Genomic DNA, 21,870 nt, shown 5'->3' on the forward strand with positions numbered 1-21,870 from the left:
ATATGTTTTAATGTCTCTATGTCAAACCTAAATTAATACCCACCCTCAATGACTGTCCTCTTAAGAAATATCATTTCTCCTCATACTAAAGTCTCGTGGAAATATTAAAGGTCTTGATGAAGTATAATGTTATTTGATTCTAAATATAGCAGTCTTACTTTTTAATTTATTTCAACTAACTAATAAGAAAATTCAAAACAAAATTATGCATACTATTATCACATGCTATTTTTTCCCCTTTAATGACCCATTTCATCTACTAGAGAGCATGATTTTGTTTTCTTATAACCATTGGGTCAAATTATTTATGGCCTTCAACTTAGTTTTCTCAATTACTATGGGTAAGTCCAAGGTTTTATTAGTATGCCAAGATATAGTTTCTTAAAGATTAATATTATAATTTCACATAAATCACTAATAGTAAAGATAGAAAGTCTCCCAGTCATCAATTTTAAATTCAGAGATGTTTGATTCCGAGCAGTTCTACTACACTCCATAAAAGACCAAGTAAGCTTTTAGACCTTATATAGTCATTCCCTCCTTTGCTTTTGTCACCAGGTTTCCTTTTTCTGCACATGATCCATGTATCCTGCACATGAATTGGATCACCACCTCGAAATGCAAAACAAAGAAGAAAGACTCACAACATGGTATTGGGTCCAATGTGCCCTTTCTAGATGGTGGCTCCTCTTCTCATCTAGAGCTTTTATATTCTTATTCCAAAAATAGACCCATGTAGCTAATATATGTTCACAGGCACAAACACTCAGTATTCAACATAGTGACCACCCACAACCCTAATAACACTAGCATGGCCCAAAGAACACTAGCCCATCAACATTCATGTGGTACCACCCACGATACCAACTGGCATGGCCCAAATGCATATACCAATAACACTAGCCCCACAGCATTAATGTGTTAACACCCACGATACCAACTAGCATGGCCCAAATGCATTTACCAATAACACTAGCCCATCGATATTAATGTGGTACTACCCACAATACTAACTACGAGCATGGTACAATAATATCTAAAGTATCCTCGATCAATTATATGGTGAACTTCCTAACACTCATTATAGGACATGAACTTCTAATGCTGTAAAGCAAGAAATTACTCCAACCTCATCCTCTATTGAGAAGGTAACACTATCACTGCTTTAGCAATCTCCATAACTCTAGGTTATTCCTTAGTAATAATCCTAAGGAAATGTTTATTGGGGAGCTAATGTGTGAAAGCAATGATGTTGTTCTTTTATTCTCTCGCTCTAGGAGGATAGATGTATTTTGGTGGTATGGAGCTTGAGACAGACGGTCCAATCACACTAGGATTGATAGTGTGGTCCACCTCTTTCCTTGGATTCTCTCCCATAACTTGGAGGATGATGTGAGTTTTTTTTTACCATCTTCCTAGGGGAAGATGATGTGAGTTTTTTTTTTTACCATCTTTCCTTAATGTATATGTGCTTCTTTGGGGTAAGCTCCTTGAGACTAGATCTGGTGCCAATTGTTTTGTGTGTTTCATTAGAGAGCTTGGTCGAGTTATCCTCCCCTATTTGGGTCTTGAGTGCTCTATTAGCACATCTTGTTTGCCTCCTTATTCTTTGCTTTTCAGCAATGGTGTCTCATCTAGAGGCTTGCTCATCTTCCCTTGGTTTCGGAGCTACTTAACCTCTTGTAAGTAACCACCAAACAATCCACACCTATCTTTGACTTTTCACATATCCCCCTTGATCAACTTCTACAATCTACTTGGATTCTTCATCACTCTTAACTTTCTATCTTGTTCTTGCTATCAACCCCAAGCATGTTTAATGATGTAAGAAGAGCGGGTCTTGTTGTACTTGGGGGCTATGGGACTGAATCTAATGAAGAAGCTCGCAATGGTTAATACCTAAAGCAATGGCCCACTCATTGCGATTGTCATTTTTTATCCTCCAAGTGATACAAGACATTCGCATCTTGTTCTATATAATGGATCTTCATCCATCTCTACTGCCATGTTGGCAATTGGTGAGCGGCTGCTACAAAAAGATAGCAGTTGGTATTAGTGCCTGTCGTGGGTTTGCCAACATGCCCCTTGTATAAGCTTTATTGGGTTGGCATGGGGGCTCCTTAAATCGTACCCGGACCTATACCTGGACCTTGTCTATTACAGATAAAGCACCACATGAGATCTTATTGAACAACTTTGATGGATTTAAGTTATCAACCTTTATCTGCTCCCACAACAATGTCACTATTTGTTTCATGGCCTTTGCTACTATACATCTTATGACAACTCTTTCATTGGATGTGCTTTGGTTGGCGAGTCAATATTTCACTTGTTATCACTAAATTTTAGGCTTTGCAAATGCCATTTGTCAACATTGTTGGAGAGGACCATCGATGTTAATTTAACGTTATTGTGGATCCATTGTTGCAAAAGGTAGGACCACCAACAATGCCCAAACATTGCATTCAACTGCTCTCCTCTCCTCTCCTCTCCTCTCCTCTCTCTCTCTCTCTCTCTCTCTCTCCTCTCTTATCTCTCTTTTTAATACTCTCCTTGATGTGCCAACCCTTCAATAAAGGTGTGCTTATAGGGCTTTGGGTTAACATGCTAATAGCAAGGTCTTTGATTTTTGTTGTTATTACTACTTGGTTTTGCTTATGTATTGTCTTTCTACACTCTTGAAAGCTTGATTCCACACTTACTTTCTGCAATATTTCTGAACATAAGCAAATAAGTTCTGCCAGCTTTTACTCTAGTTCACACTATAGACATAGGAAAACAAATCATATCATAAACTCATCATTGAACTCCCACTGGCATCATACCCCACAAACAACCAATTTTATTCCTCCTTGGTATACAAGAAGAAACATCTTCAAGGCCTACAAGAGACTTTGTGTCACTTGGCAATAGTCAAGTAGTCAAGGCTAAAAAACTAAAAAATCACTTGGCCTTCACAATCTTATAGACTCTGCTGAATTACTTACGAAAGGACAAGGCCAAGTTAGAGCCTTTACACACAAAACTCGACTCCAAATAAAGGAGAAGTCCACCATCATCATCATCCTGCCAGAGTCACAGCTAAAATAAACAGCTATACTTTTATGGGACAATCCTGAGAATCCAGCACAAGTAGAGACATGATTTCAAAAGAACCTGTTCCAGTTCTGATAAAGCATATTCTGAAGATTCTACACGTTAGCAAATAATATATAAGTTCTTGATATTAAGAATCTTTTAAGCTCAATGCATGGTGCACCATAAGAGTTAAAAGCCTTTACTAGGCCTGTTGCTGTTCTTCTGCAAGTTGTTCTTGGCCGACACTATGCCCTTCTATCTGAAGCATTCGTTGTTTGTAGGTCTGCTCAAGCTCATCCATCTGCAACACAATGAACTAATAAGAAATCGTGAACCTGTTGGCATGAGGTTACAAATCTCATTATGTCACTCATCCACAAATTTATTTCAATATGACTGCGTCCAACAAAACAGAGCGAGTATGATTATGCCTAAGCTGGAGCTGTTTCTTTTAAGGGGAAGATGGCAGACCAAAATTGAATCTAGGGTCTTCCAGATTGTCCAAAATCAACAACCAAGAACCTCATATAAGGCCACAAACAAAGGTTGGATGTCCTGAACTTTAGAGACTAGAATTTGATGGGCAACTTGCAAAAGTTGCTGCTGGTGAGCAGATTTGTCCAAGCACATGTTTGCTGACTTCCACCCCTTCTGCAGGGCTGTTTCCACTGGCAAAAACAATTGTGCTCCAAGTTCTCTTGCTGCTGTAAAGACTGAATGTTAAACTGGGGGCTGGGTGTACCCTTTTGTCTGTAAACTTAGTTGGTAGGATAAAGAAAGTGCACGTAGCCCAGCTATTCTTTTCTCTATTTTTGACCTTTAAAAAAAGGCTCCCTTAACTTGGCCCAACCACGTACTTACGTAAAGGCCCATTTCCACTATGTTTGCATACACCGCAACTAGTATATGTGCTGGTAGCCTCCATCTTGGACCAACCTCCGTTGCTTAATATTCACTGGTTCGGCTCCATACACCTGTGGGTTCAAGGCTCAGGTATTGATCTTAACCTCCCTTTGCAGCGTGCCACTTGATGAATCTCCTGAACTAGTCTAGTTCTTCTGATGATGAAATGATGATTCAAGATGCCACTCCTCGAAATCTCAACTAAAACCCCTCGTCTGTGCTCAGACCATCAACAGATTTACCAACTCTATTGCCACACGAGATCTCCAATATATTGAGTGGGCAGTAGAGGACCAACCTGAACAGCTGGTGGCTCTTGCTGGAGCCCGCCCAAGTGTTGTCCTTGTACCACACCTACAGCTCGTTCAAGCCTTTGCTCAGCTTCCAACGGCCCATACAGGACTACAGCAGTCGCCGGAGCCTTTGCTCAGCTTCCAACAGCCCATACAGGACTAAAGTAGTCGTCCGTTCCGTCCTTTGGTCAGCTCATATGCAGCCCAAACAGCAAGATGCATTGCACAACTCATGGCACTTGCCACCTGCAGCCCTCAAGACTTCCGCTCTGCCTTCTACCACCCCTTCTCATTCAGTATACACTCCCATACGATTCAAAAAGCAGCCTGGTCTTTTTCTCTATCCGTCACCCACCACCTGTATGCACTCAACATCTGGTAGGAGGAGAGTCCAAGTCATTACTATTTTGCAATTCTTGCAAAATAACCTTATGTAGCACACATGGATCTTCTGACTTTCGTTTTCATGATTACGTGTCTGACTCTAAACCCAAAAATAGGCGAAAGCAAGTCTGATAGCACCCTCAAACAACCAAAGTTAAGTCTGGTTAACCATCTCATCCCTCTCCTAGTTCCTAAAGGAACTGTGCCTGCTCTAGCGCAGAGGTAGTCCGATGGATTAAAAAAATCTTCAAGGTGGCCCTTCAACATTTGTCCCAACTAAGAACCTGGTGCCACCCACCACCTGTATGCACTCAACATCTGGGAGGAGGAGTGTCCAAGTCATTACTATTTTGCAATTCTTGCAAAATAACCTTATGTAGCACACATGGATCTTCTGACTTTCATTTTCATGATTACGTGTCTGACTCTAAACCCAAAAATAGGCGAAAGCAAGTCTCTAATGGTCAAATGCTGATAGCACCCTCTCAAACAACCAAAGTTAAGTCTGGTTAACCATCTCATCCCTCTCTTAGTTACTAAAGGAACTGTGCCTGCTCTAGCGCACAGGTAGTCCGATGGATTAAAAAAATCTTTAAGGTGGCCCTTCAACATTTGTCCCAACTAAGAACCTGGTGCCACCCACCACCTGTATGCACTCAACATCTGGGAGGAGGAGAGTCCAAGTCATTACTATTTTGCAATTCTTGCAAAATAACCTTATGTAGCACACATGGATCTTCTGACTTTCGTTTTCATGATTACGTGTTTGACTCTAAATCCAAAAATAGGCGAAAGCAAGTCTCTAATGGTCAAATGCTGATAGCACCCTCAAACAACCAAAGTTAAGTCTGGTTAACCATCTCATCCCTCTCCTAGTTACTAAAGGAACTGTGCCTGATCTAGCGCAGAGGTAGTCCGATGGATTAAAAAAATCTTCAAGGTGGCCCTTCAACATTTGTCCTAACTAAGAACCTGGTGCCACTTCAAGTAATTGTCCCCACAATAGAGTACTTCCAGTTCGAAATGATTGCATCAAATGAACCCCAAACTGTGACACACCTATGAGTACGCAAGTTATAGCGCCATAGCAGCCATCAGGCAGAGTCGGATATTTGCCTCATAAGGAGAATGTCATAGCCGACGTGCTGAGCCGAGAAGTCAAAGCTAGACACCAAGAGAGCTGCCGGTAAGTCAAGCATTTCCAATGGCATGTGAATAAGATCCACCCAAGTGGCATTAACCAACTCCTCTGGTAAAATGGCAGACCCCAGCTCCACAGTCTCTAAAATATGCCAGCCAGAAAACATGCCATGTGGTTCCTACGTGATCCCAAAGCCTGTCAAAGGAGCCTGGGCCCTGCTCTACTTCACTATTGTGATCCAAGCAGGTCCATACCAAGTGCCATGCTGATGCCATTCTCACCATTGTGAAAAGTGGATCCAATTCCACCTTGCAGGATACCGCTTGTGGTGGTAGTTCAAGGTGAATGAATGAAATAGCATGAGCCAAGCTTGATGTACTGCAGGTGGTCCCAAAGGCACTGCCACTCAAAACTCACTCTGCACTGCATCTCCTACGTGTCAACCTACTCATCATGGCTATCCAAGCGCCCACCACAATATTCCAACTGATGAAATAGGTACCACCGCAAGGCTCTAAAGTTCAATACGAGACTGGCTAGTCATGTGCTGAATCTGCCGACACTACTGGATTCTGCACAGCTCCACTCTCCTAGGTCCCACCGCAATATAAATCAATCACCCGGGCTCTCTATGCTCACGCTCAACCCCTCAATGGCCACCTAGAAGAGCAGCAGGCAACAGAATTCAATTGAAGTCTTGTCTCACATGTCGTCAGCAGAACGTGATCCAGTTGAGTCTACACCTTCATACGAAGGAGGCAAAGAAGAGGAACCCGGGTTGAGCTGGCCATGTCAGTGTACCATAGATGTGGACATCCCAACATGGGAGGGAACTTCAATTGGATCCCCGGAACCACCATAGGACAACTCAGATTCACCTGCAATGGTACAAGAACAGGCACAAGGAATGCCCAAGTAGCAAGGCACGGATGTGAGAGTTCGCAATAAACACGTGTACATTGCTATTGAATCTTAATTACATACTCTCAAAGGCTAGCATCCCTAAAATATGCAAATCACAACAGACCATTGCACATTGAAATTGTTTGGGATGTGATCTCCAGCAGCCACCTATATCTCCATATGAAGAAAAATGATGCACTTAATCTTAGTCTGGACTCTAAAAAAGCTCTTATATACAGAAATATGATTGAAATGAGATTACAACTTTCTCTCATTGTCCAACCAGGCTATGTATCAATCAATGGCTGCTAAATGGGAAACCACCATAGAAATCATTTGGCAATTCTCAACAGCGTGCTTCGCTGTAAGTCCAAAGAGAAGTCCGCGATCAAGGATATGTCTCATCAAGAAGTAGTTTGACATTGCCCCAGGAAACCTGATTTGAATTAATTATAGACATGACTTTGACGCAAGCCAAGAAACCACACACACATGTTCCACAGTCACCGTAAGAAAGTGTAGACAACATGTGAACTCCAACGTGGCATCAGACATGCACAATAGAAGGTGGAAAAATATAAAATATCAAGGGAAAAAAGCATGAGATCTTGGGAGACTTCACACTTCAGCCATGCAACACCATTGTAAATGGCTCTACTCTAAGGATGATGCAGAACAAAATGCCTAAATATGGTTGTTATAGATTGAGGGAGCCAGACAACACTAGGAAATCGAGTTCTGCAGAAGGCTGTAACCTGTGCGCTTTTGGTTGTTCCGGGTGATCATGCTTTTTGGGACTCTTCTGCAAGCTTTTAGTGTATATAGGTGCAAAAAGCACAACCATAAATGGGCTGTCTACTGAGAGAAGAGGGGGGGAAACCCTAACGCATGTATGTATGAGGCGGGTTTACAAAAGATACAAGGATGGCTGAGAACTGCAGCATGCTTTTAGGCTGCCATACAGCACTGTCTATCTGAGACACATGGGTAAAGAAGCCTGTGATACATGAGTGTACAGTCCAGGGCCACACGTGTGAGCTTACAGGGCAGACAGTAGGACTGAAACAGGCTGCAGGCATGGGTGCACTACAAAGATGACTTGCCATCTGAAAAAAAAGTAAGTGCATGGGGTATTTTCGGCATCTTTAGTGGCTTTAATGCTAAAAAGGGGGAGAAGAAAGGTAAAAGCTAGGCAGGCACCCTGTTATTTTGGGGCTACGCCTGATTTTTGGGGTACAAGCTCATAAAAGCCTGCATGCTTGAAGCATGGGCTCGACCTCTGTGAGTTCATCATGTGTGAATCAAAAAAACGCAACAATGAAGGACACAGAAAACAACGCAAAACTTTAACATGTGTGCAGAAAAACGCATCAGGTGGTGGCTCAGTTCAGGAAAAAAAAACAACAGAGGTAGAGGTGGCTGTCAGAATGCACAGCGGAAAATGAGACAACTGCTGTGAGAAAGAAAACGCAGAAGTGTGGAGAGAGAGAGAAGCTGTATAAACTCTGCTATATACACAAGATCCGGTACAAAAACGAGTGGGGGGGCAAAGGTGGTATTTATACCACCCTGGGCTGCTGGTCAGCCAGCCACAAAACAGCCGACAGCCCCTGCAAAGCCTCACGACTGGAATAAATCCAGTCGACCAGCACAGGGCAGCCCCCTGCGACTAGCAAAATTGGGAAAAAACATGGAAAATGAGGGAAAATGGAGACTACTCCTAACTGGGCGGGCACACCCACAACAGATGCCCTCACTCCCTACTAAGTAATATGTTAGGGACAGGAGATGACTGCTAACACCCCTTCTCAACTCCTGAATGTGGAACCTGTTAGAAGTCATCTCCTGTCTAGTTTTATACACCAGGGCCTTTGTTGTGGGTGTGCCCGCCCTTATGAGGTGTTTTCCCATTTTTCCCCACTCTCCGTATTTTTCCTCTATTTTTCCCATTTTTTCTGAGGCTTGGGAGGGCTGCCAGAGGGTGCCAAGAGCAGTACAGTGCTGGCCGACTGGGTGTTTATCAGTCGTGGGCACTCTTGCTGCTGGCCGACTGGTTTTGATCAGGTTTTGGCACCAGATAGCTGGCCGACTGCATTTATGCAGTCGTGGACTTTTTTTTCAGTCGTGGGCTTTTCTTATGCTGGCCGACTGCCCTCTAGGGGGGTATATATAGGTCCTCAGCCCCCATACCTCATTTGTATCATATCTCGGGATCTTCTTGTGTATATAGAGCAGAGTTACACGCCTACATTTGTCTCTCTCTTGTGCTGTTTTTCTGCCTGCGTTTTTGCTTTTGCTCTTGTGTTCCCAGATTTGGTCATCATCTCTGCTGCGTATTCTGACATGGTATCAGAGCCCTAGGCTCTAGATAGGTCTTGGGATTTGTGTGAGCAAGAGGGGGCTGTTTTGTGGCTGATTGGTGGACTGTTCTGGACTGTTCGGGAAGAGGAGAAGCAAGAGGAAGGCGGGCTGATTTGCTGGACAGCCACTTGCAGGTATCAGTTCTTCTTTGTTCCCACCCACCCACCCTTTTCAGAGTACATCCCCGCGATGGCAGATCTGTATGAGATGGCCGAGAGACATGTGAAGATCCCGACACTCCCCACGTTCCCGGTGGACCGTCAGTTGGACGGGAGCAACTACGGCATATGGAAGGTGATGATGGAATCCGTTCTGGAGTCTTACGACCTCGCCGATTTCGTCGTTGTTGGTGTTCCACGGCCGGAAGTAGAGGAAGGGGAGTTACCGTCAACCCGAAAGGACCGAGAGGCCCAAACGCAGATGTGGGATCGCGTCAACGCCAGGGTCCGTTCGTTTATTTTCCTCAAGTGCACACCACAGGTAATTAATCATGTAAAGCACATGACGCCGGCTAGAGGTATATGGCAGCATTTGGCCTCACTTTACAATAGGGTATCGCCCATGAAGAGGATTTCCTTGGAAGTACAGATGCGGGTTATGAGCCCTGCAAAGTCGTCGACGACGCGGGAGCATATTAACAAGCTGCAGGCTCTTCAGCAGGAAGTTCTCCAGGCTGGGAAGGAGATATCGTCAGAGGACATGGCCATAACGTTGCTGTCACATTTGCCCTCTTCGTACTCAGCATTCTACTCGTCGTTGATTACCAGTGTGGCAGGCTCAGCACCATCACGTGGGAGGAGCTTGTGCCCCATGGTCCTGGACCAGGAGGAACGATTTACGAACCCTCCTCAGGGTGGAGGTTCGGAGGCCTTTACTGGCCAACGGTCGAAAGGCCGTAACTCGGGCAAAGGGAAGGCTTCATCGGAGAAGTCTTCTGAGAAGATGTCCGACGCTGACCGCGAGAAGCTAAAGGCAGAGAGGACCTGTAATGATTGTGGCGAGAAAGGCCACTACTGGAGGCAGTGTCCCAAGCGGAAGACCGAGAAGGGTGAAGACTCCTCAGCAATCATGAAGACTCCAGCTTTTGTGCACCTGGAGGTGATGGACACCGATGCTTCATTTTCTTCAGGCAGGGAGGAGATTGGAGGACTCTCCGCACTGGATACTCGGGAGTGGATTCTCGATAGTGGTGCTTCCAGGCACATGACTCCTTCCCGTTCCGGTTTACAGGATCTCTGCAGGCTTTCTGGTCATATTCTTACTGGTGATACATCCACTATCCCAGTTCATAGTGAGGGCAGGATGGAGATAGTTCCCGATGGCAGAGGGGGGAAGCATTCCTCCCAGGTGTTGTATGTTCCGGCACTTGGTTTTCATCTGTTGTCAGTGCATCAGGTTTGCAAGACTGGCGTGCGGGTGGAGTTTGATGAGCATCTTGTTGCTCTCCGGGACAAAGCAACAGGCCAAGTGGTTTGGGAAGGTGGAGTGGAGAATGGAGTCTACAGGCTTTCAGCACTCTCTCTCCCAGGTCCTCAGGATTGTGATGAGTGGCAGTCTGGTAATGGCTACTCAAGTGTGGATACGCTGCAGGTACAGGCTTTCCGAGACCAGGTGGTGGATAGCTTGCCAGTAGATAGCAGCAGTTGGCAGGAACTTTCCAGTACTGAGGTTGGTAGTTCTTGTGTTCATGAGTCAGAGGAAGCTGAACAGGTCACTTATGCTCTGATGTCTCGTCGTGTTCGGGACATAGAACCTCCAGTAGATGAGGATGTTCTTTCCACGGGGACCTTTCGGAAAGCCAGGCAGGTGACAGGTGATTACTTGCAGAAGGAGGTGGTTTCTCCAGGCTTTGTGGTTCCGGATTCAGAGGGGGTGGTTGACAGGTTTCATCAGGTTTCCAGGACTTGCTTGTGCACCGTAACAGGTGTTGATCCTTGTGAGCAGTGTGATGTCTCTGTGACTCAGAAGCTGTATGGTTCATTGATCTGATTGATGGACACCAGATTGGACGGGAGCTTCCTGATGAGGCGGTTGAGCTCTTGGTTGCAGATGTCTCTTTGTGAGGCAGGATTGCGTTTCCTATGGTTTCTGCGACATGCGAAGGATCATGGACTCTTGTACACAGGAGGGGGATTGTTGGATGGAGTCCGACTCCGCAGTTGGAGTGACTCGGTTTGGGGAGGAGATCCGGACACGAGGAGATCTACTTATGGCCCAGAAGCAGTTTTACGGAGCAGGAGGAGGTTGCATGGCAGGTTTGGGCTTCCACTGGAGGAACCCATGGTCATCCAGAGGCACTTTGTTCGTGAACAGATCGTTGCTGATGACATCTTGCTGGAGTTCTGTTCGACGGGGGACAGTACGGTGGACCTCTTCACAAAGTCGCTCTCTCAGGACTTGCTCAGGCGGCACCCCAGCTCCCAGTGGTTGGTCACACAGCCAGGAGCTGAGAGGGGGTGTTAGAAGTCATCTCCTGTCTAGTTTTATACACCAGGGCCTTTGTTGTGGGTGTGCCCGCCCTTATGAGGTGTTTTCCCATTTTTCCCCACTCTCCGTATTTTTCCCCTATTTTTCCCATTTTTTTTTGAGGCTTGGGAGGGTTGCCAGAGGGTGCCGAGAGCAGTAAAGTGCTGGCCGACTGGGTGTTTATCAGTCGTGGGCACTCTTGCTGCTGGCCGACTGGTTTTGATCAGGTTTTGGCACCAGATAGCTGGCCGACTGCATTTATGCAGTCGTGGACTTTTTTTTTCAGTCGTGGGCTTTTCTTATGCTGGCCGACTGCCCTCTAGGGGGTTATATATAGGTCCTCAGCCCCCATACCTCATTTGTATCATATCTCGGGATCTTCTTGTGTATATAGAGCAGAGTTACACGCCTACATTTGTCTCTCTCTTGTGCTGTTTTTCTGCCTGCGTTTTTGCTTTTGCTCTTGTGTTCCCAGATTTGGTCATCATCTCCAGTGCGTATTCTGACAGAACCAACCCCAATGAGCTGGAGTGCTGACGGAGCATCGCCTGAGGTAGAGACTTCATGAAGTGGTCCGCGGCATTGTCCTCCATTGAACAATAAACAAGCAAGATGTCACCAGCCAAAATCTTCTCACGAACAAAGTGATATTGCATCTCTATGTGCTTGGTCCAAGCATGGAAGATAGCTATACAACTCTGGTTATCGCACTGGATGACTGTGGGTTCCTTCTACGGAAAACCCAATCTCACCAAGTAACCTCCACAGCCACACAACCTCGCAAGCAGCACCACAAGCAGCTCGGTACTCTGCCTCTATAGACAAGGCAATAGTTGGCTACCTCTTGCTGCTCCAAGAAATAGCTCCTAAGTCAAGGGTAAATCCGTAGCCTAATGTAGATCTCCTCGTATTTGGATCTCCTCCCCAATCAAAGTCACTCCAACCTTGAAGCCTAACTCAATCCTTCGTCCCCCCTTTAGTGTCATAGAAGAGTCCAAGATCCTTCGTACCCTGCAGATACCGCAAGATCCGCAACCCAACGTCCCAATGAGTCTTCAAAGGTGTCTGCATGAATGAGCTCAACAACCCCGCTGGAAAGCTCAAGTCCAATCTAGTGTTCAGCAACCAAATCAATGAACCAACAAGCTTCCGATACAAGGAGGCCTGAACCTACTCACAAGGATCATTAACTGTAAGTTTGGTATTCAGGTCCATCCCAAAGGTCTCCAGCAACTCATGAACATACCGCTGCTGTGAAACAAAGCAACCCCCCCCCCCCCCCCCCCGGGCGCGGTCTGCCAAATCTCCAATCACAAAAAGAAATGGAGTAAGCCCAAGTCCGTCATCTCAAACTCCTTTGGCAACCTTCATCACAACTATGTGCTCCACATGACCACCAACCAGTGAGAATAAGATCATCCACATAAAGGATAATCAAAGTGACCATACCGCGTTCTCGAAAAAGATACAAGTTAGGATATGCAACTGGTCTCTGAAAACCTTTCCGTAGAAAGAAAGAATCCAATTTCAGAAACAAAACCCAGATGTTTCAAGTGTGCAGGGCCAACACCTCCTTCTGAAGACTATTGTTTTATGTACCTAAAATAGACCTCCATTTGACAAACCTGGCACACCACCACCCGACACTTGAAACAAGGAATGCATGGCATTGTGACTTGTCGCATACTTTTGATTATTCACCCAGCTGCTCATCAGCACATGCACAATAGCATTCATATCATCAAAGGTTGAACAAACACACTTTCGAGAACCCTCTAATTCCAGTGGGGGAAAAGCATGCTCTCCTTTTTCACGACCTAGTTTCACATCTCACAGAACAAGGAAAACTACATGTTGACATGGAAAATCTATTAAGACCATGATGCACTAAAATACTCAGGCAATAGAGACAATGCTCAAGGACCCATCTCATAACAAGATCCTAGAAAGATTTTAAGCGCTCCATAAAGATCAAGACTTATCCAAAACTCAAAGCCATTTGAAATTTGTAGGGAAACAAGCTTACTTCTTTCATATTTTCTTCATGCTGTTTTTTTGTTTTTTGTCGGATGACAAATATCTCCTCTTCTTTTAACTCCAGCTTCCTTGTAAACAAGCTAAGAACTTTCTCTAGTAATTTGTATTGCTCTTTCTGTTCCTGCAGCTTCACTTTCAACCCATTGATCTGCTTTTTATTTTTGTACATTTGGCACAATGGCTGAATGACAGCATCTTGATATCTCTTCAGGCCCCATTTAAGCTTCATTTTACCTTCAATGAAACTGAAGAGTAAGTCCTATACTCGAACAATCTAGCAAACAAAACAAATATGTCACTAAAATAGTGTCGAGAAATACTTACGTGAGCAATGCATATTAAAGATGTCCATGTCTTCTGCTGTTGCCATGTACCCATATAATATTCGTTTACCACCAGGCTGAAACATCAATCTTCCAGGTCGATCCCAATGCTCCCTTCCTCTTCTCGTATGTTTGAAATGCCGTACAAGGCACTTGGCATTCATATATCCTATTGGCGAGTCAGGAAATATGACAAGGCTCAACCCACGATGGCCTTGAGGACCATATGCATGCCTAGCCTTCATTGGATTGTAGTCCTTGAACATTTCCAAAAGTTCCTTGTTTCCCATACCTATCCACTGCATTATAAATCAGACCTATTACAGCTTTTTCATGTGCTCTTTTCTAGAGAACTGTAAAACTTATGACTTTCCTAAACAAATTATATTGTTCTTGCTGTGCAACCCCCCTTGTGTTCTACTAGCTCTTATAGTAATGCACATGCACCTACACTCTTCATGCAATGTCCTCTTCTCCTTTCAAAGGTTCCCAGACCATGAACCACAATATGCACCCCTAACAAAATAAGCCGTCCTCCTTTCTCCTTCCACTAAAATCTACACCATCTCTCCAATCCCCTCTATGTTTTCTTTTCCCCCATCAACATTTGGGCTTTCAACTTTCCCCTTCAGAAAAATCGTGATCCTCCATCCCCCTCAAAAATTTAATGTGTCTGGATCTGAAATTCCTCGACTACCACTGGTCTTAAGTTTCCTCTTTTGAACTTTCAAAGTACCCAAGTTCACCCTCTTCACCCTTTTGGAATGTGGACATCCTTAAATATTTCAAACATCAAAAGCCAAGCTTCTTGACCTTCAGCATCTTGAAAAATGGTTAACTTGGCTGGAGTATCAATCGCCACCAAGAAATAATCCTTAGGTGGTCCTAGCCACATGATGAATTGAAGCCCTTTCAAAGAAATCAAAGCACATGGACTCAATGATCTGACAATGTCCTATACTCTTGCGACAAGTATGCAAGTAGGAATTGGGACAAGCATTCGTATTTTATGGTAGCCCATACGGCATGGAAAATTTGAGATTCTGGGATTGATCTCATAACAACAAAGAAAACAAAGGTATCTGATACACAAAAGAGGCTTGCAACATTGATCGGTATTAGTGCTAGGGTGCTAACTAATCACAAGCAGTAATCAAACAGGCAGCTTTGACCATACTGAGCAAGGAAGCATCGTTACCAAGCTCCCTCCAACAAGACCTGTTCCGAATGAATATCTTGTAGAAGACCTCCGTATGCTAACTGCAACGAAAGTATGAAATTTGGAAATGGTAGAACCTACACCTCAGTTGCTTCTAGAAAGAGGAGAGCTGCTATTTGGAAAGGCCCTCATCTTGCTAGTGTTGTTCTTGAGAAGCCTTCCATGGCATGCTCTCTTCCAAACTAGCTGGCACAAGTGAAGAAAGAAAAAAAAAGAGCTAGTCCTTGTCTAGCCAGAACCTGTCTCTAGTATCATGTTGCACCACCACCAAAAGCAGAATATGTTTCCCCTAAGGAATGCATCCACCAACATGAAGGAGCACAATTGTCCAATATATAAGTCATCCACAACACGATCGATTCCCAAGTCCCTGTCTAGGGTAAAAGCTAGTCCCTCGGGCCTCAACAGAACTTCCTCTACATGAAGGCTTATCCAATCAGCCATCTGGGATACAAACTAGTGCTCTTGAACAATTGAATATAGATGGTTTTACCCCACCTCACACTGATCAAACAACCAACTTACAGCTCTAAAGGCCCACTTTGCAATCAGGATCAGCCTGAGTATCCTTTTCTGTGACAGGTGGTGCTAGTCTGTGAAGCAAGTTGAGGCCTGTATACAGGCAGATCTAGACCCTGATCAATCAATACTCAGATCTAGACCCTGATCAATCAATACTCAGGTAAGATTATCAGCTAAGGACCCTTTGGTACTCAAACCTTTCCCTGTTAAGGCATCCAAGAGGAGGAGTTGAAGGCGCTATCATGAAACTCCTTTAGGAAAGGTGCAACATTACAGATAACACAATTTATTGCTGTATCATGCAACCTAAGATACAAAAATGTGACATTCAATTCGACAAACTTGCAGTTTATTATTATGTTGACGCAAATTATGAAGTGCAAGCAATTCGAACCTTTTCTAGCTCATCCAGCTCTAGTCGAGTATTTTGTATGATCACCATGGGTGGCCAGACGATTAGTGGGTTTGTTACCTCGTCATCTTTGGTCAACCCCTTCCATCTCCCAAACTTTGTCTCCCCAAACGACCCAGTTCCAATACGGCGTCTCTCAAGATCCTCCTCTAGAACAGTTGCAAATTCTCTATGCAGCCTGACTCTCCTTTTTTTGTGATGTTTGGCGTGTGCTATGAGTGGTTGCAAACCTTTGTACCAATCAGTTTCACCAGCACCACTCCCTTTGCAAGCAGGGCAGAGCCACTGACGGTCTTGGTCCGCTGTCTGGTCAGTTGCAACATCATTCAGCATGTCAAAAAAGGGACGAAACCACTTGTTTTGTTTCCTAGTCTCGAGATCTTCGACGCTTGCATCAGAGTCATAGAGTTCACTCCCAATCCAATCACTGTCCAAATCCACATTCGAGCACTCACTTTCTGAATCACTCTGTTGAATCTCAGGAGAGGAAGAATCCTTCTCAACATTGAGGATGCCTGAAACGGGAGTGTCGGCAGATTCCGATGAAGAGTATGCCTCATCTCCTCCTCCTCTGTTAGAGAGAGGCAGGTTCATGCTGATTTTATTTCTCGGGTCCTCTTTCTCCGCAATACTAGACAGTGAGAAAGATTGTTCCAATGCACCCGCATGAGTCCCCAGAACTTCTTGCAATGCACTCCCATGAGTCTCCAGAACTTCTTGCATGGTTGGAGATTCAGAAGAGGCACTGTGATGGGTTCTCCTGGACTGAAATCGACAGAATTATTTCAAAAACCCTTAACCTCAGAATAATCCTTCAAAAGAAACACAGACACACACACACACACACAACTTCTTGCATGGTTGGAGATTCAGAAGAGGCACTGTGATGAGCTAGAAAGGTTCTCCTGAACTGAAATCAGTGACAGAATTATTTCAAAAACCCTTAACCTCAGAATAATCCTTCAAAAGAAACACACACACACACTCACAAACTCCACTCCAAAAAAAACAAGAAAAATCCCCTTGAAAGAGCATGCTTTAACAACAACTGATAGAATATAATCCTTCAATAAAAACAAACACCCCAAAAAAAACAGAAACCCCTCAAAAGAGCATGCTCTCTCTTCTTTCTCTCTCTATGTAACTATACAACAACTACCACAACACATATAGAAACAGTAGCAATGATCCCAGAACTCTCCACGATGAAGTAAACTAATGAGACACGCAGAGTAAACAAATTATGGGTTTTACAATCTTACATTAAGAGGGCCCTCTGGAGAGCTTCCTAGCTTTTCTGTGGCAGAGAAGCCTGTGTGAGCTGCGGGGCCCCACCACCCATCATCATCCTTTTGAGCAAGGAGGACGGTATTTTGACTCCACATGCTGTCTGTGTATGGGAACCGCGACTATAACTACTTCAGCTTCTTAGATGCACTGGTAATGGTAGTCACAGCAGTTGTGCTTCATGTCTTTTCTCTTAATCTACTCATTGACAAGGCATTCCAGATTGCATGCTGTTTAGTAGAAGTGACAGGCTCCATGCATGCAATGCACTTCGCAACGCCCAAAAACACATGCATGCATGCATGCGATCACATGACAAGTTTACGTTCACACGAGCGAGTAATAAACTAGCGCGCGGAGCCAGAACCAATCGCTTTAATAACGTGGCTTCACGGTGGCTATGGCTTTAAATTAGGTGGCTATAATCTGTGAGGTTAAATTAGGGTTTTTTAAAGGAAATTCTTTTTATGCCCTCCAAAAGGTCGTGCATTGATTGAGAGGTCTATATTCTCTATGATCATGGGGATTCTTATCTTGGTGATCTCATGGAAGTCCTTCTCCTCAAGTCAATGTCGCAATGTTAGCTCGTTTTGTAGGATTTGTTAGAAGGGATACATTGACAATTAACGAGGAGCATTTCATTGTACACATGTATGTGTACCATGTGTGAGCATTTGATGGTTATTTCCATGTTGATTAATCTCAATGCTAGAATTTTATTGATCATTTGCAACCTATCATGTAGCTCGATCTTATGTGCGTATGTGCACATGATTATTTTATGTGCAAATGTGCACAAGATTATTTCATGTGTGCGTGTGTGCACAAGTAGTTATGTATATATGCCTATTAGTATTTATCATTGGGCAAAGGTTTTGTCATGTGTAAACCTTAGAAACTTTGGACAAGGTTATTGTATGTAAAGCAAAATCCCAAAAGTGGAAAAGGTGCTATTATTGGCTCCAAGGGCTAAAAATATGAATATGACATAAATACCATGTGTGGGAGGAGGAGCCACACACGTCAAGGGGGGGAGGGGGGGGAGATTGCACCTAATACCTTGTCTTGTGTGGTGAAGTATTTTTTGTTCGTATCATTTTCGTTCAAGTGTTTACGACCTCTTCTATGCTTTGTCTTATTTCTCTATTCAATTCAATCAATTAATTGAGAGTATATGGTTTAAGTAATTAAGAGTATATGGATTAAGTTTATACTCTGAGAAAGATTTATGTTTCAATGGTATCAAAGCTTTAGTGAGTACAAAGGACATCTTTTCAAGGTTTTAAATCAAAAACGTATTTTTGAAGGAATTCAAAAATTCAAGGTATGCCTAATCTCTTGTTAACTTTGGTTTAATTTATTCAATTGAGAAAAGCCTGTTAAGTTCATCTCGTGAAAGAGAACAAGTTATGGAAAAGATAAAAGCCTTCCTATAACATACCCATTGTAAAGTTTTTTCCAGGATTGAAGTGGCCTAAATCGATCTGCAAAGTTTTGAAATTTGGCTCCTTCAAACCAAAATTAGTAGCATTTCGAACATCCAAATGACGAATGAAAGTGCCCACGGGATCCCTAGGCAGTCCCGAACAATTTCTCGAAAAAAATCTCGACGGCCCAAGAGACGCCCCAAGCACGTGCGACCCTCACCTAAGTGACATACAAATGCCTTCCGTGAACACCCAAGAGCTCATTTCTCACCAAATTATGCATGCACATATCCATAGGCACTATCCACCAACACCCCGAATCCACAAGCGTCGCCCACCAACCTGCCCGGACAATACCCGCCATCCTCCCCTCGGGCACACCTCCCTACACATACCCCTTGCCACCTTCACTCCCCCCTCCCTCTAGGCCCTTCCTAGATAAGTGGTGCATGTTCCTCTCCCCTTGCTACCTCTCTTTCTATGTAGACACCTTCCAGACACCTCCTGGACACCTCCTGGACAAGTGATGTTCTCTCCTCGACACACCTACTGTCCATGCAACTAGCCCAGATGGCACCCTCACTCGAACGCACTTGTCCCCCCTACTGGCACTCCCTCCGTGTGCATGCACCCCCTCCCCGCACCTATACAAACCCCCTCCCCTCCCCTCCCCCTCTGGGAGGTAAGCACTCATGTAGAGGCTAGGCTCTTACACTAGGGACATGTCCTACACTCTTCTTCCCCCCATATGAATAGACTTAAAGTCACCCACTTAGCCTCTCCCAACCAAGGCTAGACGTACCCAAGCCTCACTCTCTCTTGTGAGCTCTTTGGTTAAGGACACCCTCTCCAAAAGCCCCCCACCATGTGAATAGACTTAAAGGTGAGCTTAAGCCTTGTCTCTTTAGGATTTCAGACAATCTTTTGGAAGCCCAAATGGTGTCCGTTTCCAAATTCGTTAGATCCTCTCGCTCTCCTAGTGCTCTTTAGCATTTCACATCCACCCCACTCTCTTTCTATTATGCATAAATAAGGGCCTTACTATGGCACCAAAACATCATCGAATTAAAGAACTGCACGTCATTCAAGGTGGAAATAAGGAAACACACATCCATGCAAATGACTTCGCCCCTTCCATAATGAATCCTCATGCAAACGACAACCAAGTTGGCCATGTTTTTAATTCTCTTAAATATGAGAAAATTCTTCCTTTAGGTCATAAAGTTAAGATTCTTAGTCTTAGCAAGACTATGTTCCTATTGGTTAAACCTATAGCAATTACGATTACCATTGTAGAAACATTGCACCTCTCTTTTAAGTTACGTAGCCAAAAGGATTAAGGCTCCAATATGGAGAATTGCCACTTTCAACTTCGTATATGCCCTTAAGTAAGGCTAGTAAGCAAAATTGTGAGTGACTAGCCAAAAGGATTAAGGCTCCAATATGGAGAATTACAACTTTTAACCTCGTATCTGCCCTTAAGTCAGGCTAGCAAGCAAAATTGTGAGTGAGTAATCTTACTCCGGAATACTTTACGGTTCTTTTTTTCTTGTCGAGAATGATTGTAGCTAAGAAGATCATCATTGTGTTTGATATTATTTTCTTATTGCTCAATGGATTATTGAAAAGAAAAAAATGTTTTCCTGGTTTCAATGGATTATTGAAAAGAAAAGAGTGTTTTCCTTGTTTCAATGGATATGTTTACTGGTTTGATTGCTAATCTACAAGTATTCTCCCCTACTTAGCTAACTTTTCTCTTGCATACATAGTTAGCACGCAGAGGTAGTAGCAAGCTCGGGAGTCTCAGCCCAAGGTAATCCCCTTCTATATTGCCACTAGGAATTGGATTTCCACCCCGCGAGGGTGGACATGTGATTATGAATGCTCCCTAGTTTTGCGGGCCCAGGCTAGTGCGGTGAATTAGTCCACCTCAGGAGTAGACATGCCCTTTGAGAAGTGGGAGGCTTTTGTAGTAGAAAGGGCAGGACCTGAGGGGTTAACAGGCCGACTTGGCCCTCGCCAACTAATCAATAACGAGGGAGTATGGTCTGTGAGGTATTCCCAAGCGGTTTAGGCTAGAAGACCGAATTCTAGATTATCTCAGTGGTTTGGTTTTTGTTTGGATATATCTATGGACATGGATACGGAAGCTTGGATTTAGCTGTTGACCCAATTTCAGGGTCTCTTTTGTGAACATTTTGTTGTAAGAATTGTTTGATGTAAATATTGTTATTTTCAAAGGTTGTTTTAAGGAACATTGTGGAACTTCTTTAGTTAAAGAACCTATTTTTATATGTTTCACAATGTGGTAGGACCTAATTAGATAGCAAAAATGAATGGGTGAGTGGGTGGATGGATGCCTTGACGGTACCATCCTATGGATGGGTGGACTCAATGAGTCAGGTAACTTTCCAACATATTTATTTATTATTTACGATTCATAAGAAGAATAGGGCCTAAAAAAGTTATGTTTAGGGGAACGAGCCAACGATTGTACCTCGCAAAGAAAAGAGAAAAAAGGTGTTGGCTTCTATGAACCCAGTGCGGACTTGTTCCATCCTCGATCATGCACATTGAGTGTTGCTCGATCGAAGGAATAGATTCCTATTAGAATGACTATGTTTCCCCTGCGAGATAGAGTTATGTCCCTTCGTTTACTCGTATCCTCGTATTTCTGAGAGATCAAGATGTTGTCAATTGCCCAGCTAGGTCGAGTTTAGGTTTAGGAAATTTTATGTTGTTGTATTCTTTGATTGCTAGGCTTTTTTATTAGACTAATCTAGCTATGGCTGGATGTAGGATGGGATGGATCCCTATTTTCAATTTCTTGTGTTCAAGTATATGTTCATGGCCGCTTGTCGCTCCTCGAACTTTAAGTTCTGCGATGCCATCATCCATATCATAGATAAGCTAACCCTTCCTCACTACACTCGCATTGAGAGGGGATGGAATAGGGATGAATACTGGAGATGTGGATCATCCTATTTCATCATTTGGGTAGATTTGGTTGGAAATCTTTCCATCAACCTAAGGCAAATCCGTTATATTGAGATGTTCCAAATGGTTTGCTTGTTTTGGTTCTTTGGTACTCCTTAAAATGATATCCATGTAAAT

The 21,870-nt window shown here is 43.8% G+C and overlaps 1 protein-coding gene across 1 annotated transcript; it reads right to left on the reverse strand.

Annotated features, from left to right (window-relative positions):
• Positions 1-2,983: 2,983 nt before the first annotated feature.
• LOC147617568 (protein SUPPRESSOR OF GENE SILENCING 3 homolog) lies at positions 2,984-17,706 on the reverse strand. Its single transcript, XM_086775853.1, has 5 exons — positions 17,305-17,706; positions 16,025-16,807; positions 13,891-14,188; positions 13,556-13,800; positions 2,984-3,379 (listed from the first exon to the last, which is right to left on the reverse strand). Exons 1-5 carry the CDS (start codon positions 17,425-17,427, stop codon positions 3,281-3,283), a joined length of 1,548 nt encoding a protein of 515 aa, XP_086631979.1. The 5' UTR covers positions 17,428-17,706; the 3' UTR covers positions 2,984-3,280.
• Between the last annotated feature and the right edge of the window lie 4,164 nt (positions 17,707-21,870).

This window comes from Cibotium barometz, chromosome 36 (genome assembly GCF_041138505.1).
Source record: "Cibotium barometz isolate CiBa-2024 chromosome 36, ASM4113850v1, whole genome shotgun sequence".
Classification (NCBI taxonomy): domain Eukaryota; kingdom Viridiplantae; phylum Streptophyta; class Polypodiopsida; order Cyatheales; family Cibotiaceae; genus Cibotium; species Cibotium barometz.